The 16,724-nt window shown below is 47.3% G+C and overlaps 1 protein-coding gene across 4 annotated transcripts in view; it reads right to left on the bottom strand.

The window, feature by feature from the left end:
• The window catches only part of MYH10 (myosin heavy chain 10), an 84,198-nt gene that overhangs the window by 42,326 nt on the left and 25,148 nt on the right, over nucleotides 1-16,724 (bottom strand). For 2 of the 4 annotated variants that reach the window (XM_074555317.1, XM_074555319.1), the window contains exons 4-6: nucleotides 13,580-13,607; nucleotides 4,598-4,700; nucleotides 160-189 (exon numbers count right to left, since the gene is read on the bottom strand). In XM_074555317.1, the coding sequence (XP_074411418.1) occupies nucleotides 160-189; nucleotides 4,598-4,700; nucleotides 13,580-13,607 (161 nt within the window). The remainder of the gene's footprint in view (nucleotides 1-159; nucleotides 190-4,597; nucleotides 4,701-13,579; nucleotides 13,608-16,724) is intronic. The other 2 variants (XM_074555318.1, XM_074555320.1) reach the window with 1 other exon arrangement.

Here is a 16,724-nt window from a genome sequence, read left to right as displayed (position 1 = left end):
AAGCTGCTCACTATTCCCTCTCTCAAAGCCAGTTAAATATTTCCAAAATTCTCTACTAGCTGTGTGTTCCTTCAAGGTTTCCCACATTATCAGCACAAAGAGCAGAATACACATCAGTTCTCCTACATAACTTGAAAAGCATTAAGAAAAACCACTTGCCTGGTGTTTGACGGGTTTGGGAGATTCGGGCTGTTCATTGCAAACAAACAGATGATAAGTTAGCAAGCAGGCATTCCAGCTGCATGTCACATCCCACATTAGCACTGTCAGCACCTTAAACACACTCACTTCACATAGAGTCACACAGAGAGTTCCACAGACACTGCCCAGATTTCAGAACAGGGTTTATGGCATGTGCCACACACTGCACCCTGTGTTTATGCAAGGGTTAATGAAGCCCAGGGTGGCACAGGGCCCTTGAGAACCAGGGAGAGGCAGGAGCTGCATTATTTGGGCACTGCTTCCAAAATTAACCCAGCCTGAGTCCCCTTGTGGCCAGCCCTGGGCACTGTGGGGTGGCTGGGGTGAGAGGGGATCACTTGTCACTGCGATATTCTCTGAAAAATTCCCTTTGCCCAGGATTTTCTCCTGGGAAGCTGAGAGGCCTCTCAAAAGAACAAAACCAATAATTATCTGATTGTTTGGGAATGGGGTCTGGAGATCATTTACCAACAGGTGCCTCTTTGATTGGTTCCATGTGAATTGTTTTTAATTAATGGCCAATCACCATCAGCTGTGTCAGACTGAGGAGTCAGTCACGAACTTTCATCATTCTTGTTCAGCCTTCTGATGTCTCCTTTCTCTTTCTTTAGTATAGTTTAGTACAGCATTATTTAATATAATACAATATCATAAAATAGCAAATCAGCCTTCTGAGCACATGGAGTCAGATTCTCATCTCTCACCGTGTCCTGGGGACCCTCAAACACCACAATCACTGTCCTGAGCACTCCCATAGGGGTGGAACAGCCCAAGGGGAGCCACACAAAGCAGTCAGGGGGGCTGGATTTGCACCCTACTGCAAATATGTAAAAATGCAAACCCACACTCGAGACAGAACCTTTGCTTCTTTTGTTCACGCAGCAGCACAACCTTGCACTGGACACTTTGCCAGCCAGAAGGGCAGAGGGAACATGAAGGTAACAAACTAAAATAAAATCCCTTCAAAACTCAAATCTGCACAGCTTCAGCAGAAATTTTCAATTCCATCCTCTCTTCCTTGGCTCAGTCTGTGAGTTTAATAATCTTAAGGTTCATATGTGAGAGCCTGAGGCAAAGTATTGTGGAGAAACACACACAACAAGAGGTTTTTACAGCAGCCAAATGTGCTCCCTCTGTCTGTGACTCTTATTTTATTAGGGCAGGATAGCAGATTTGGACAGAGGTCTGTCAGGCAGCTGGCAGTGGCCTGGCTTGCTAGGTGAGCAAAGTGAATTTTCAAATTGCCAAGGAGAGAACCAGCTTTCCTGAAACCATGGGGCAGGACAGGAGCACCTCAGGATTCAGAGGAGTTTTGTTTGTTTATATTTACAAATGATGAATTGCACTCCTGGGTGTCCATTCCTGCCCTACCAGAGACAGAACTGAGACCAGCAGGCACAGCTTGAACTTCTCTGTGTTTAAATGAGGGCAGTTAAACCTACTTGGGAAACCCAAGGGAGCTTTAGCCTGAGTGAGCCTGCCTGAGATCCTGTCCTTCAAAAACTAATTCTGTTCCTTTAGAAATTAATAAGGCAACTTAGCATTTCAGCTACCAAGGCAAGGCAGCCACTGAAAGCAATCATTAATCTAAAGTACCAGTAATGAGTTATGAAGTCTAAAATAGCAACATGAGAGCTGGGTTTAGTGAAAACAGGCAGTTTGGGTAAGAACACTTTGGGGAAAGCTTAAAGCCCCTTCCAGAGCCTAAAAAAGGGGCTGGGAGGGACTGGGGACAAGGCATGGAGGGACAGGACACAGGGAATGGCTCCAGTGCCAGAGGGCAGGGCTGTATGGGATATTGGGAATGAGGAATTGTGCCCTGTGAAGGTTGAAGGTTGCCCAGAGCAGGTGTGGCTGCCCCTGGATCCCTGGCAGTGCCCAAGGCCAGGCTGGACAGTGGAAGGTGTCCCTGGGACATGGAAAGTGTCCCTGCCATGGCAGGGGTGGCAATGGATAATCTTTAGCATCCCCTCCAACCCAACCCATTCTGGGATTCTGTGGTCTACATTTGATGTGAAGGTTTCCCCTGATGGAGACTGCACACCCTGCCTTATTTCAGCCCTCAGAGCAGCTCCTGTTCCAGCCCTGCCCAGCAGCTCTCCCTCCCCAGCCTCTATTCCCTCTTTTAGGGCTGCTGCAGCCTCACCTGGCTCTGCCAAACCCCACAGGTGCTGAGATTCCTCTGCCACCTCTCCTCCTCCCCACACTTGGAGTGCAGTGCCCAGGACACCACCTTGGGATCACCCAGGAAATGAGATTCCCACACTCCCAACCCAGGAATCCTCACTGAAATTCAGGCTGGAACTCCAGCCCTGTGTCACTGACTCCATTTGCAAGGCCCACGTGCTCAGGGCTGGGCAGGACTCTGTCAGCTCTAAGGAAAGAGGGATTTGGGGACAGAAAAGCCTCCTGGACAAGCAGCTGGATGCCAGCCATTGGGCAGAGCTCTCACAAAAGCTGAACATCTCCCCTCCACCCCAGCTGGAGGAGGCAGCTGCTGAGCCCCAGTGTGCTCTGAGGTGTCACTCTGGGGCTCCTCTGCTTTGTTCTGCTTTTACAGAATTAGGTCAGGCAAATCACAGTTAACCCTTGGCTTAGCATACAAATTGCTTTGTTTAAAAAAATAATCAATGAGGCATTCAAAGACGCTCAGAAACACACATGTCACTGATAACTACCTGTAACAGGAATGCTACAGACAGACTGCAAGGCATGGATTAATTTAACAAGTCTATTTAGCATCTCCTTGTGCACAGGGCAATGCACAGGTTGCACACACTGTGGATCACCACCAGCCCTCTGCAGCTTTCTAATGAATATGCTAAGAGGGTAAATTAGGGCTGCTTCTGTAACCCCCATTCTGACCCTTCCTACCTTCCCAGTGGCACTGAGAGGGTTGGACATTCTTTGTTCCCAATATATAAACACAAACTAATGGTTGCACAACAAGGGAGACTAATTTGTATTTTCAAAATGAGTTTGGTGACAAACACTCTGCATTTTTCATGGAGACATGGCAAATCCAGTGTCCACTATGGTACTGCATTGAATAAAGAGCACAATCCAAGACTTTTATTCAGGACACTCCCTGTTCCTTTTGTTCACATCCCAGCTTTCCCCTTTCTTTCTGTGCCTTCACAGGCTCCCTGAGAAGTTGCATCATCCCCATCCCTCAAGATTTTGAAAACCCGGCTTTTGTGGGGATTGGGCAATGCAATCTCACTTTGAAGGGAGGCACATTTTGAAAGGTGTCGGGGCAAGAGGCTTCCACAAGTGTCTGAGGTATTGCAAGTTGTCAACAGTGTATTTAGAAATACTTGGTGCAAACCCTGCACAATTCCCTTCTCTCCTAAAGCCTACTGGCAATTTTGCTTCTGTAGAAATGGAAAAAACACTGAGTTTGTCCAGGGCTGCACAGTGGAACAGCCAAGAACATGCACAACTGCAAACCTCACAGAAAATCACCTGTGCTGGGTGATGTCCCAGTGTCACCAGAGTCACAACATGAGTGGAGGTGACACTCCAAGGGATGCTTCAGTGGGAATGGGGTGTGGGCAAAGGCTGGGCTGATCTCAGAGCTCTTTGCTGTAATTCTGTACGCCTCTAACTCTATAATTCCATAAGATAATGCAGTTTGAAGGTTCCAGCCACCACAGACACCAGGATTGCTACTGGAAAACCATTTGTGATTACAAGAAGACACTGTTTGGAGCAAAGCTGAATTAAAACTTCACTGCAAACATATCCAAATGACCCTAACAATGAATATTCAAACACATTCCTGGATTTTAAAAGCAAAGAATCACTCCAAATTCAGTGAAAATGTTGAAGCCTGGCAGGAAATCTGAAAAAAATTCTATATAAATCAGAGTTGGTTTCAAGCTATCAAAAAAGCCAATATTCTCTGATATAAAAGTATATACTCACTTGTTTATAGTGTAATAAAATCTGAGCTTTTAATTAGATGCTGGCTCCTAGATATAGCAACTCTAGAGTAGTTTTTAAGCTGGATGATTTTCCCATCTACAAGTTAATTTCTGAAAGCACAGAAAGCTTGTTCACAAATATAATACCAAAAACTGCATCTTGGGGGAACTAAATTCAGCTAGAATTGCCTGGGTTTATTGAATCTTTTTGGAAAATGGGGTTTATTGCATCAGAAAGCTTTGCTTTTATTTGTATAAAGCCTTTAATTTCACAACAGAAATTAGGCAGCTGACATGGACTAGAAATTTTGATGTAACTGCTCATTTCAGCCACTGCTAAAGAGAAAATAATGGTTGAGACAATATTGCACAGATTATATTACAGTTCAATAAAAAAGTCACTTTTTCAAATGCAAAGATGGTAATTTGCAAAAAGAGCAATGAAGAAATGAGAAAATGCCCCAACTTACAGGAATATTATGGTCCTTTCTTCCTTTATGGGAGGAAGCAACATGAGCAAGGTACTGAATAACCTTCTTGGTGTTCTCAGTCTTCCCAGCACCAGATTCACCTCTGCAAAACAGGGCACACATTTCCTTCAAAATTCACCTTCCACAACAGAATCCTTTGTTTACAATCCCTCACCCATCCCATTGATGGCTCTGGCTATGCACAGACCAAAACCCAAAAGCAGGGATGCTGCAGGGAACCACAAGGTGTTAGGTTAAAATCCCTCCTCCATCCCAAAGATCTCCTGAGCTTTAAGGTGTTGATACAAGGTGTGACATCAGTTTGATTAAGAGCTTCTGGCTTTGTGCCTGAAGCCCTTTGCTAGCCAAGGTGACATGAAACACTTGTGCCCTGCCTGGATCACTGCAGACAGAATTTTTCAGAGTGCAGGAACATTTTTATTTTTAAATCATGAGATATACACACACACTTATACACTTAGCACCGTTTTAATACTTCAGGGTTTGGTTATGGGAATTGCCACGTTAAGGGAAACACTCAGCACCTTTAGGAGCCAGAAACAGAGTGCAGTAAAACACACCTTAAACAAGATATTCTTCTCTTTCCAGACTCACTTCAGAGTCTTTGCTAGGTTAAAAATATTATGAAGGCCACAGGGCTACATGAAACCATAAAGAAATGAATTTATCATTGCAGAGTTCACAGATCAATAAAGATAGCAAATGAACATTTCATTTTTAAGCCAGAGGTGGATTTAAAGCAGACCATGTTTAGACAGAATTTATGGAGAGGTTTACAGGAGATATTCAAGGCAGGAAATGTGACCAGGTTCATGTCCCTGCAATCACAAATGAGGTTACTGCAGCTCTAAAAATGACAGTTTGGGTTTTTTTCCCTAACATAGGTCTGATCTTCAGACAAACCCAGCCCCAGAGAGGTTCAGGGGTGCCTTAGGCAGGGTTCAAGCAGTGCAAGGCAGATTTCCAGGGAGACAGAGACTGCTGTGAGCAGCTCTGAAGTGTGGGAAGCTAAAAAGGGTTTTATGATGGGGATTTGCACGGAAAGAGTGGAAGCACTCCTGCCATTCAACAGTTGTTCAAAAATTAACAGTTTGGAAGCCAGCTCCTTTGTGAGAATGACAAGCACACATTTTCCCTGCCTGCTTATTTCTCCTCTAAGCTACTTAGAATAGAAATGTTCATTTAGCAGGGGAATTCAGGCACATTCTTGTGCAGCCTTTTTCATCATACACCCCAGTTTTTAGCTAATCTGCATTTGCTTAGGGATTCAGCACCTCCAGAGCTGCACTTGTGGATCAGATAAGAGCCGAGGAGCATCCCTGTCCTCACCCTGCACTCAGCAGCTGCAGAGGGAGCTGAGAGAGCCCCTGGAACTACAGGAGGGATATTGACACTGGCCCAGATTTTCAAGACTCAAACACTCTCATTGCTTCTCACCTTCCAAAACTCTAAAATCCCAGAAACACTACAGGGAATGGCCCTAAGAGAGGGGAACCTCTGCTGAAGGGTGGTGGGATGGGCATTTCTGCACCCAGGAGCAAAAACCTGCATTCCCTGCAACTCATGGGACTCCTCACAGGAGTTCCAGGTGAAACAGATGAAAACCCCAGGCAAAAAGGTCCTGCAGATGAGCTGCGGGACAGTGCACAGCCCCAGTGACCCAGCTGTGGCCTCAGCTCCAGAGGTGGAACTCAACCAAGGGTCCCTGGATTCCTGACGGCATCTGCTCCTTGGAAACAGCTCCATCAGTCTGGCTAAAACCATTTGGGTTCCATCCTCCTCACAATCAGAAAATAGCAGAGAATATGAAGATAAGAAAGCTCTGCCCTCCATTCCCCAAAGCTCCAGGGAGACAGGGGAGTTCCCTGCAGACTTGTTGGCTGAGCTGGCTTTGCTCAGTGCCTGGAAAAACCTGGAAGGTGCTACCTGAAAAGCTGGTTGCAAAGGAGATTACTCTGAGAATTGGCTAATGGATAACTGGGTTTCCTTTTTGCCAAGATAGCATCACTGTGAAACCCAGAACCTGGGTGCACTTTGGGACAAATGGACAAGTGGAACAACACCCTCTGACTTAATGAAAAATCCCATTTCCACCCAGCCCAGAGTCCCCACAAACGAGGCAAATGTGAATGCTGATAAGCAGAAAAAAAAGCCCCAAACCATCAGGTGCCAATTTTTGTTTCTCAAATCTTTATTTCTCATTTCCCTTTCACTGCAGTGTTTACATTAACATAATTCATGACCATGAGCAATAATAAAAGCAGCTTTGCCTGTTTCTGGATGTGTATTAAAAAATGCTAATGCTAAAACCATTCCAGCAGGTAAGAGAAGTAAGAAGCACAGCAAAATACACATTTACATTTTAAAACAATACAATTTGTTCTTATTGTCAGCAGAGCTTGGGAATGCACTATTAGCTGCGCCTGTAAAGCTGGAGAAATAATCTTTTCTGTCAAATCACAAGAAGAAAGTTTATTACATTTTAAAGGAGGAAAATCTCCTGTAACACATGCAGTGCAGAGAAGCTGCTACAATAAATACAGCTCAGATGTCAGCTCTGGAAAAGGGCAGCAGAGGGCTGGAGGAGTCAGCACAAGCACAGGAAAGACAGCAGCTTGAAGCACATTCCTTGTGTTAAAAACCCTCTAAATCTATCAGAGGGGTATTTTAGAGAGAGTCTTTGTGCAAGAGCTCATTGAAAAACAGCGCCAGAGGATGTTATCATCCCAGTCCTGCTCTCCCTGGAGCTTACAGGAATGCCAAATATTTCCTGCAGCATCGTGGCAAATAGCTCTGCTGCCACATACTATGAAAGAATTAGAAGATTTAGGATAAAGTCCTTTGCATTTACAGGAATAATGACATCTGCATACTTTGGTTCTTTCCCAGGAGTGCAAACACACAGATTACAAAAATAAATTAAAATCTTCTACCTCTATCAACCTGCCCAAAAAAGGTAAAATCTGAGTAACACCGCCTACAGTATTTACGGAATGGGGATGGAATCACAAAGCTAAAGCTTAACTTTTTCTAAACCTTGTTTTAATACAACTCAATCTGTGGCCATAAATTAAACAACTAAAGCCCTGGGCTGAGAAGCAGCCTCACCTCAGCCAGTGGCAGCTCTGCTAAATGATTTCATCTCCTTCATTCCAGGCTGGCAGAATCCCAAACTCAGCTCCAGCCATGGGCCATGCCAAACTGTGCTCCCAAGGAAGCAAACCCTGCTTGGCTCCAGCTGGCAGCACAAGGTTATTCCATCCTCTAACTGAGGGATCCCTCCCTTGGAAGCCACCTTCAGGGACGGGTCAAACCAAGCCTGCCAGTGGCTGGTGAATTCATGCAGGATCCCATGTCCAAGAGCTCTTCCCTGGAGCAGCAAAGCTCCTGCTTTGAAGCAGCTTCATGCACATTTAAAAGAGGGAAAGTTTAGCCAGCATGAGCACTTGAAAGTTGAACATGGTTTTGAATTCATTGCATGTAAAACTGGAGTGTCATTTTGAGCAAAGCCCAGAACTCTGCAGGCAAATTCATCCCAGCTCCAATTTGCTTAGGAAAATGCAGGCACTGACTCAACCAGCTGCAGCTCTTTCCCTGGGCAGCCTGAGCCCAAACCTTGTACAAGAAGCACTTCCACACTGGATGGGCTCTCCCTGGAGAACAGCCAGCTCACAGAGGGGAGGGCTCACAGCAAAGAGCAGGGATGGAGCTGCTCTCCCCCACAGCACCACTCCCAGGGCAGGCATTCTCCCCAAAACAGGTCAGTGCCCTTCCTAGGGGTCCGTTCCAGGAGGAAACACCATTTCTGAAGGAAAGAGAAGTGGAACAGCTGCTTTCCTTATGCCAGGCAGGTCTGAAGCACTCACACACCTTGTGACAGTGACAGCACCCAGCATGGCAGGGCCACCACCCCTCCCTGACCTGGGAAATGCCTTGTGGGCTGCAGGGAAATGAGATGAGGTTCAAGCTGCTTGCTGAAGGCCACTGGCCCCTCTCCAGCTGCCTTCCCAGAGAGCCATGAACTCCATCCCACAAGGTGCCACAAGCAGCAGGACACAGGGACACAAAGCCACACACCCAAAGAAAGCCTTGCAGCTCCAAGTGCCAGGAGCAGCGCAGCACACGGACACAAACCCAATGAAAGCTTTGCAGTTCCAGGTGCCACGAGCAGCACAGGACACAGGGACACAGACCCAAAGAAAGCCTTGCAGTCCCAAGGCAGGCTGTGCTTTATCTCCCTGCCTGGGCATACTCTCCATTCTAACAATTATTCCTGAAGATGTGGAATGTGTTAGCATGGCCAGATTGCAGTTGGAGATCATCTCTGTGATATAAATTCCTGGAAAACTAACCCAAACAAAATCAGGATTTTATATTTTGGATGGCTGGGTCTCTCAAACTCTATCTCTGGCCCAGGGATTTCAGTCAAGACAAGCCCTGCGATGAGAAGCTGATGCGGCAGCACTGGGTCCTCCTGTGCAGAAGTGGCACCTGGGCAAGGTCCCAGCACACAAGAGCCCACCCTGCTGCTCACAGCTCCCCTGCCATCAACACCTCCTGCCATGGAAGCAGCCACTCACAGAAGGCCCCAAACCACGGAAATATGGAAATATGCACTTAAATTGTTTGGAGGAGAAAGTAACTGCGTCTGTAAGAGCCCCAACAATGGCCTTTTGTCCTGTGACAACAGCAGTTGCAAAGAACAGAGGAGACACTTATTCTCAGGCACAACTGAGCGCATCATCTGCCAGTTACAAATTAACAGATATTTACAGACAAGACCTGTAATTAAAGGGTGCCTTAATCACCTGCCTTATTTTCTGCAAGAGGTATAACTGATAGTTTGGAAAAGTGTCATTAATTGGCTTTACAGTTTAAGTGGCTGCTCTGGAGCTGCTTCCCTTCCCTCCTGGTGCTCCCCATCATCTCCCCAGCACTTGCCATGGGAATGTTCCCAGCTGGAGCCCAGCCAGGGGTTGTATACAGCAATGTTTGGTATTTGCTGCTGCTGGCCTTTAATAAGCAGCCTCTATTCCCTGCACAGCCCATCACTCCCACGGAAGGCAGCTCAGATTAGATAACCTTGTAGGGCTGCAGGCATCTGCTGGACACCTCTTTATCAGGCCAGGCCCAGCCCTGGGAATGCCACAGCTCTGTGCTAAGAGTCTCCAGAACACACGGGTGTGTTTCAAAGTGCAGAGCAGCACATTTCCAGAGCTCACTTTCTTCTGTGTTTCCCAAATTCCTAATTACCACAACAAAATTTCTTCATCTTGGTCATGAGCCTGGCATGCTCAGTGAGCAGAGAAACACCAAAACTTCACAAAATAGCAGCTGCAGCTTCTCCAAGAGAAAAATAAAATAACAAATATAAAAAAATTCAACACTCTGAAAAGCTCTTCAGCCCAGCTTCACATTCCACAGAAAGAGGAAAATGTGCAGGAAGGTCTGGGAATGCTACAGTGCTGGCATCACAGCTCTGCACAAACCACTGATGAATGCTGAGTCAACACAGACTGAAAGCCACTGCTTCTAGACACAAATATATCACTTATATTATATATTTGTTACTTATAAGCTAGAAGGAACATGAAATTTCTGGAATTACACATATTTTCCTTTTTTTTCAGCAAACTAAGAATTTACAGAGAGAAGGTCCAAAATAAACTCTCATTTGCAGTCCCACCAAGGGGGAATGATGAGATGGAAGCCAGTTGAGTCCAGCTCCCCAGAAAAGTGCTAGTGGTGAGGGCTGCTCCTTTGGTTTTCATTGCAAAGCTGGATGAACCAAACTCCAGAGCAGAGGAGAGCTCCAGCAGCCTTCCTCACCGTCTGTTAGTGGTTAGCAGCCCAAGATTAAACCATCCAACTTCAAAGCTAAAAAGAAATTCTCACCACTGCTGTTTGTTCAGCTCCTCCCATCTCCTCTCCAGCCAGGCAATAACCTGGCTTTCACCCATGGATTGTCCAATGGATTTGGGTGCTGAAGCTGTTCCTGTCTCTAAAAACTCATATTTGGGTTTCTCAGTTGGTGAAAGGCCAAAGAGCACAGCAGAAATCCCATCCCTGCTCCTGAGGAAATCAGGGGGATGCCTTGGAGCAGCAGAGGCTGCTGGATATGGTTCACTGTGAGAAAAGCACATCCATAGTAAGAATTCCATCAAGAAGTTCCTTCTACAACTTTCATCCCTGGCCTCAGCAGTCCCAGCTCACACAAGCAGATGGGGAAGGGGAGAAGAACAGAACTGAAGATCAGAGTGTGCAAAGGTTCCCAAGGTAAGTACAAAGGGGTCAGACACTCACTGAGCCAGAACCCAAGGAAGGCACCTGGAAAACTGCAGAGACAAACTGTGAAGAACAAGAACCCAAGGGCTTGTCACAGCCCCAAACCCAGGAATCCTCCCAAAAGCAGCACTCCTGGCTGTCAAGAAGAAAAGGCGATGGATCCAGAGACCTGCTAAAGTGTCCTTCAAATAGCATTGCTGGAGAAGTGACTGCCCCTCCTCTGAAGGCCGTGGAAGGTAAAAAACCAGGAAACTTCACCAATAAAGGCAGGGGGGAAAGGGGAAGGTAAAAACCCAGGAAACTCCACCAACAGAGGCAGGGGAGGGAGGTGAAGGTGCAAAGCAGGGGGACAGGTGAAGGTGCAAAGCAGGCAGACCCTCAGCAAGCAGAGGCACAGCTCTGTCCCAGACAATTCCTGCTAGGCAGCTGGAGACAGGGAAATGACAGGCACACCAAACTGTCCACTCAGCTCAGGGCACCACTGACGAGGTGGTTTTTTCCCCATTAGCTACCCTGAACTACTCCTACTGGAGAAATGAGAAATTATTCTGAGGGCTCCCAGCCTCAGTAAACATCAGGGTCAATCAGGTGATGCAGGTCCTGAGACAGCAAGTTTGGGATGAGAAGATGACTCTTTATGAAGTGCCACAGGAGTTTCTGAAAGCACCTCCGGGCTGGTTAGCACTCTGCTTGCACTTTATTTACTGCTGCCTTAGTCCAGGACCTGCAAAACCAGTGCCATGAAGGGGAACACAATTTAAATTTACCTCATCACCAGAAAGAGCAATGAAGGTCAGTCCTGGACCCCTTTCCCCCTCCTGATCAAACCATGGGATCTCTTCCCAACCAAGAGGGAGCTCCCCATGGCCCTGTCCCACTCCCAAGGAGGATTTAATCCCCAAAATCCCAGTTTATACTGCAGACCTACAAAAGAACAAGGCTCTCTCAAGAGGTGTGGTGGCATTCTCCATGTGAGGATATGTGTCCCTCCTCACCCTCATCACCTGAGCTCCAGCTGCTCTGCAAGGCAGAGCCAAGCCCAGCCAAGGGGGATCCCAGCACGAGATGCACAAACTCCACACTCTGTACCAGACACAACCAGGGATCAATTGTCCACTCAGTGCAGGTGGATCAAGAGCTCACAGGGACCTTAGAGGGGAGGTAATGACAAAGTTGAAGGCAGGAGAGCTTTGAGGCTTTCCAGTTCGTAAATTATCAGATTGGACATTCACCAAATCCTGCAGCGCTGCCATTCCAGCCCTGTGGGCTTGGCTGACCATGCAAAGGAGAGGAAAGTTCATGGGCAGACACAGAACATGAAGCTACTTCCAAACATTCACCTGGGGCAAGCACACACTGCCAAGGCATCCACAATCACAGGGGAACAAAGCCTTTCTCCTCACCCTGGGATCCCACCCTGCTTTGAGGGCTGCTTTGTGCATAGCACATGGAACAGGCAGCACACAAAACAGGAGTCCTGCTCGGAGCAGGAGCCACAGACCCAGCCAAGCCAGAGTTAACCAGATCAACTTTTATATGAAGCACAGAACTCTTTCTGTTTCTGTGTCCTTAGGCCCTGGGAATCCTGCATCCATGGTATCCATGGCTTGCAAGGATCCAGCCTCAGTCTTGTACAGACTCTGGGAGTTGAGGCACCTCTGTGGGGAGCACAAGATGGAGATTTGAATCCCCTATGCCAGGAAGGAACTGAGCCCAGGCCTGCTTGCAGCAGTCAGTGTCCCAGTGAGCTGCTCCAGGCAGCAGGGTCCCCCCAAGCACATCCCCAACACCAGGGCCGCAAGCACTGGAGCTGCCCTGTGCCTCAGACCCTGCATTTGCTGTGTCCACCCCGCACACAGAGCCACAGTGAGGTTTCCAGTCCAGATGAGCCCCCCTAACCCCCAGGCTGCTCCCAGCAGGGACAATGTCCCCCTGCAGCCCAGGCTGGCACAGGGAGTGCTGGCCCAGGGCAGCGCTCTGAGCTGAGCTGTTCCTGCCCAGTGCAGCTGGGGCTGGGCCAGCCTGGCTCCCCGAGCCCAGGGAATCCTTATCTGCCTGCTGACACTCCCTGCAGCAGCACAGGAAGCTGCAGGAACACACAGTCCATGGGGGAGAGGGCAGGAAGCTGGCTCACCCCTGCCAGCTGCACTCTGAGCACTGAGAGCCTCAAACCCCCCTTGTGCTCTGCCTTCCCAAGCAGGGAAACCTCTGCTACACGCACAGCTTTGCTCAGGTGAAAGGCAGCCCTGGTGTCCCCCTCCTCAGAGATTCCTTGGAGGCACACCCAGAGCTGAGCTGCTGCTCAGGGTCCCCAGACCCACTTTTGGGTCTTGTCTTCCCCAGGCCTTTCCCCCTGAGCAGTTACTGCACAGCAGTGCAGAGATGAACTCCTTAAAGCTTCTGGGTTGGATGCAGAGCTCCTCACTGACATTTTTAAGTCACATTTCTTAAGCAGAACATGCCTAGGAAACTCAACAATGTGATTTACAGTACTAAAAGGCTATATCCCCATATTAAACATCACTGACTATATCCCCATATTAAATATCACTACATGCTACATCTTTTCCCACTGCCTGTCAAGACTGAAGACCAAGCTTTGCCTCCCACAGCTGCATCAAAGCCCCTCTCACAACACAGATTCCCCAAAGTGCCAAATGAAAAATGATCACTCACGTGCAGAGAATGGATTGGTCCTCACGGTCTGCAAAACAAGAACAAACATGGTTATAGGGCTTTGCTTACACTGCTCTGTGATCTGCAAAACAGCTCCTTTTAATTGAGTATTTCTAACATTCATCTTTTCAGTTTAACAATTCGAAGGACACTCCGAAGCAGTATTAATAATGTCCCCATTTCCCATGCACACACCCCTCAAACAACAGCTTGGAAGTTCCTCAAAGTCCTGACATTTCAGATAATGAAATCAAAATTCTGGTTAAATTTAATAATCTTCCACCACAAGGCTTTCAACTATATTTTCAGATAAAGTGGCCCTAACACTTCTCATTCTGAATGCAGTAAGAATATAAACCCTTACATGAGCAGAAAAGCAGTTTCAAGCACACAACACTGACAAGCACACACTTGGAAAGAGCACTGCCATCTCCAGCAAACAAGTGCTTTCCTCCCCAGCATTTTGTTCTCTTTTTTAAATGAACATGCAGGCCTGAAGAGTTCCCACAATTCAGCTTATTCATGAAAGCCTTGTCTAAAGGACACCCAGGGAAAGCAAAATGCTGCAGCACTTGCTCAGCACTTTGTGCTGCATTCACGACCTTTGGGAAGAACTGAAGGTCATGTGCAGCCTGCAAGGGCTATTTCACCACGCCAAGAGCTTCACAGAGTGTATTTCAGCACCATATTAAAAATTCTATCATCAGAACATGGGAATATACCTGCAGCAAGAGAACATTTCAGCTGAAGCCTTTCAGAGCAGGCAGGTGCCAGCACAGGCTGAGCCACAGATGCCACCCCTGGCAAGTTCCAGACTACATTAACACCAAGGATGACAAAAAATGGAGATGCTCTCTGGCTGAAAAATGTTAAAAACATGCAGTCAGCTGTACTTGGGGCCTGCTGTTCAAATGTACCAAGGATCAGGAGTGCTGGGCTAGGTTCTGTGCAGAGCAGCTGCACTGGCTGTGCCTCACCAGGCAAACCCTGCAGCTCATGGCTGTGTCCTGTAGGCAGATTGATCTCCAAAAATCTCTCCTAAGGGTAACACACAGCAGAATTAGTGCAGAGAACTGGAGAATATTAGTTCAGATCGTTAAAAGTGGGGGAGAAAAATTCCAAGTGTTGGAGACCCTCCTGACAAGGCTGCAGGGATGCTCCTGGATCATTCCCTACAGCTGCAAGACCAAAACAAGGAATGGGAAGCCTGGGACTGCAGGAAATGCAAAATGAGAGGGGGCAAAAGCAGTGGGAGTATGACAAGAGAAACATTAGTAAAACATTTATTTATGTTCTTTTAGGTTTGATATCAGGCAGCAGGTCCTGCAAGATGTGTCCAAAAGAAGATTTCAGTGGGAGAAGCAGGGCCAGGGCAGGGCTCAGTGCAGCTGAGGGTCCTGCAGAGCCAGGGGTGCAGCTCTGAGCCTGGGCTGCTCCCAGGGCAGTGGCTCTGCAGCAGCTCTGGCCAGCACAGGCTCGAGGTGACCAGGATAGCACAGAATATTTGTTCTTGCAGGAGAAACAGCTGAATGAAAGCCAGGCTGGGACTGTGAGTAGAGCTGAAAGTTAGAACTTCTTAGCTCTATTATTTACTGAGGCATTTCTGTAAAGTGACAAGTTGATTTTACCTTTTCTTACTTCCCAGAAATAACTTCATGCTAATTTTGGCACTGTAGCTGGGCCATTACCTCAAAAAGCACAGCCTCCTCTAAACCAGACCTCTTCAGTTTAGCACTTCAAAAAACACAGCTTTGCCTTGAAGTTTAATTCATTTAAAGACAGTGTGAGTTTGTCAATGCTTTGTATTGTGACTTTTGTTATCTGTGTATTTGCCATGCAGTCCTACTGTGCCACAATACACACTATAAGTGACTTTTCTTACCTATTTAAATTTAAAGAAAATCTACAAGTCCAGAAAGTTGTATTTATTTGCCACTGCCAGAAGCCCCAGCAAGTGCAGCCATGCTCTTCAACTTTCTCTGTCCAGGAGCCTAAACTGCCACAACCCTTACAAAGTCAATTATCTGCATTTCCTGGGTTCCAACAAGAGGCTCTCTGACAAATGACCAAGGTGGAAGGGTTATGTATGGTTCCTTTAGCTCCTTCTCCCCCAGATAACACAGATAACAGTGTGTGCCTGCAGCCCTGATTTCAGAGCAGGTGCTTCCTCTCCCCAGCCCGTCTGCAGGGCAGCACAGGAGCTCTGTCCCAGAACAGTTCCCAGGCACACAGACACCCAGCCTCTCTCTGCCTGGCTGTGCTCCAGTCACCCTGCATTACACTGATATTTAAAGTATTGCAGATGCCCAGATCCCCCTCACCAACTGACTGGGGATGAATGGGAGAAGGCATTTGGAGCTTCCCTGGGTGAAGTGCCCAGCCAGAAAAGCATTTTTGGAATTATCACTCATTCACAGACCTGGGAAAACAATTCCACAGGTGCCTTACCTGCTTTGGGCTTGAACCTGTCTCGGATTGCAATTCTTATCAAACAGTGACTTTTATACAGACACTGACTGTCTTACAATCCCTTCTTTAATGAAACAAGTGTGCCCCGTGAAAACAGTTAAATCTGCTTTCCCAGCTCAGGCTGGAGGGAAAGCAATAGGCTAGCACACAGCACGCAGAGGAAAATGGTTCTGATTTGCAGGTCGTTATTGGTCCTTCCTCAAACTCAAGCACAAAATTCCTGTGGATCATTCACTCTGGCACAGCCTTTCCTTTTCCTGTCCAGAGCAGTGATCAAATGCCACCCCCATTGCTGGAGCTGACATTTAAAAATTCCTGCTTTTTTGGGAGGTGGAGGAGGCAAGTTCTTTGGCATTTGTCAAACAGGAGAAATCAAAATCCTTGGCTTTCTAAAAGGAGCCCTGTGCAGGGAGCAGAGGGCTCTGTTTATTTGTTTATTTGTAGGTGGTGTTTCATGCTCAGGTGCCACTCAGCCCAGCCCAGGAGAAGCTCTTGGCTCCTGTTTGTTGTGGAAGCAGCTCCAAGGAGCTGCTGTGTGTGTGTCCTGTGCTCTAGGTGAACAGGCTCAGATATCAATCTAGCCAAGGTCATTTAAAAATTACATTCCTGACAAGTTCTGTGAAAACAGGGCAGTGCCTGGGGGACAGGGACCTTCCCAGCAGCACAGACTTTCTGC

Source organism: Zonotrichia albicollis, chromosome 19 (genome assembly GCF_047830755.1).
Source record: "Zonotrichia albicollis isolate bZonAlb1 chromosome 19, bZonAlb1.hap1, whole genome shotgun sequence".
NCBI classification, from domain to species: Eukaryota; Metazoa; Chordata; class Aves; order Passeriformes; family Passerellidae; genus Zonotrichia; species Zonotrichia albicollis.
This window is presented reverse-complemented; position numbering and strand designations above follow the sequence as displayed.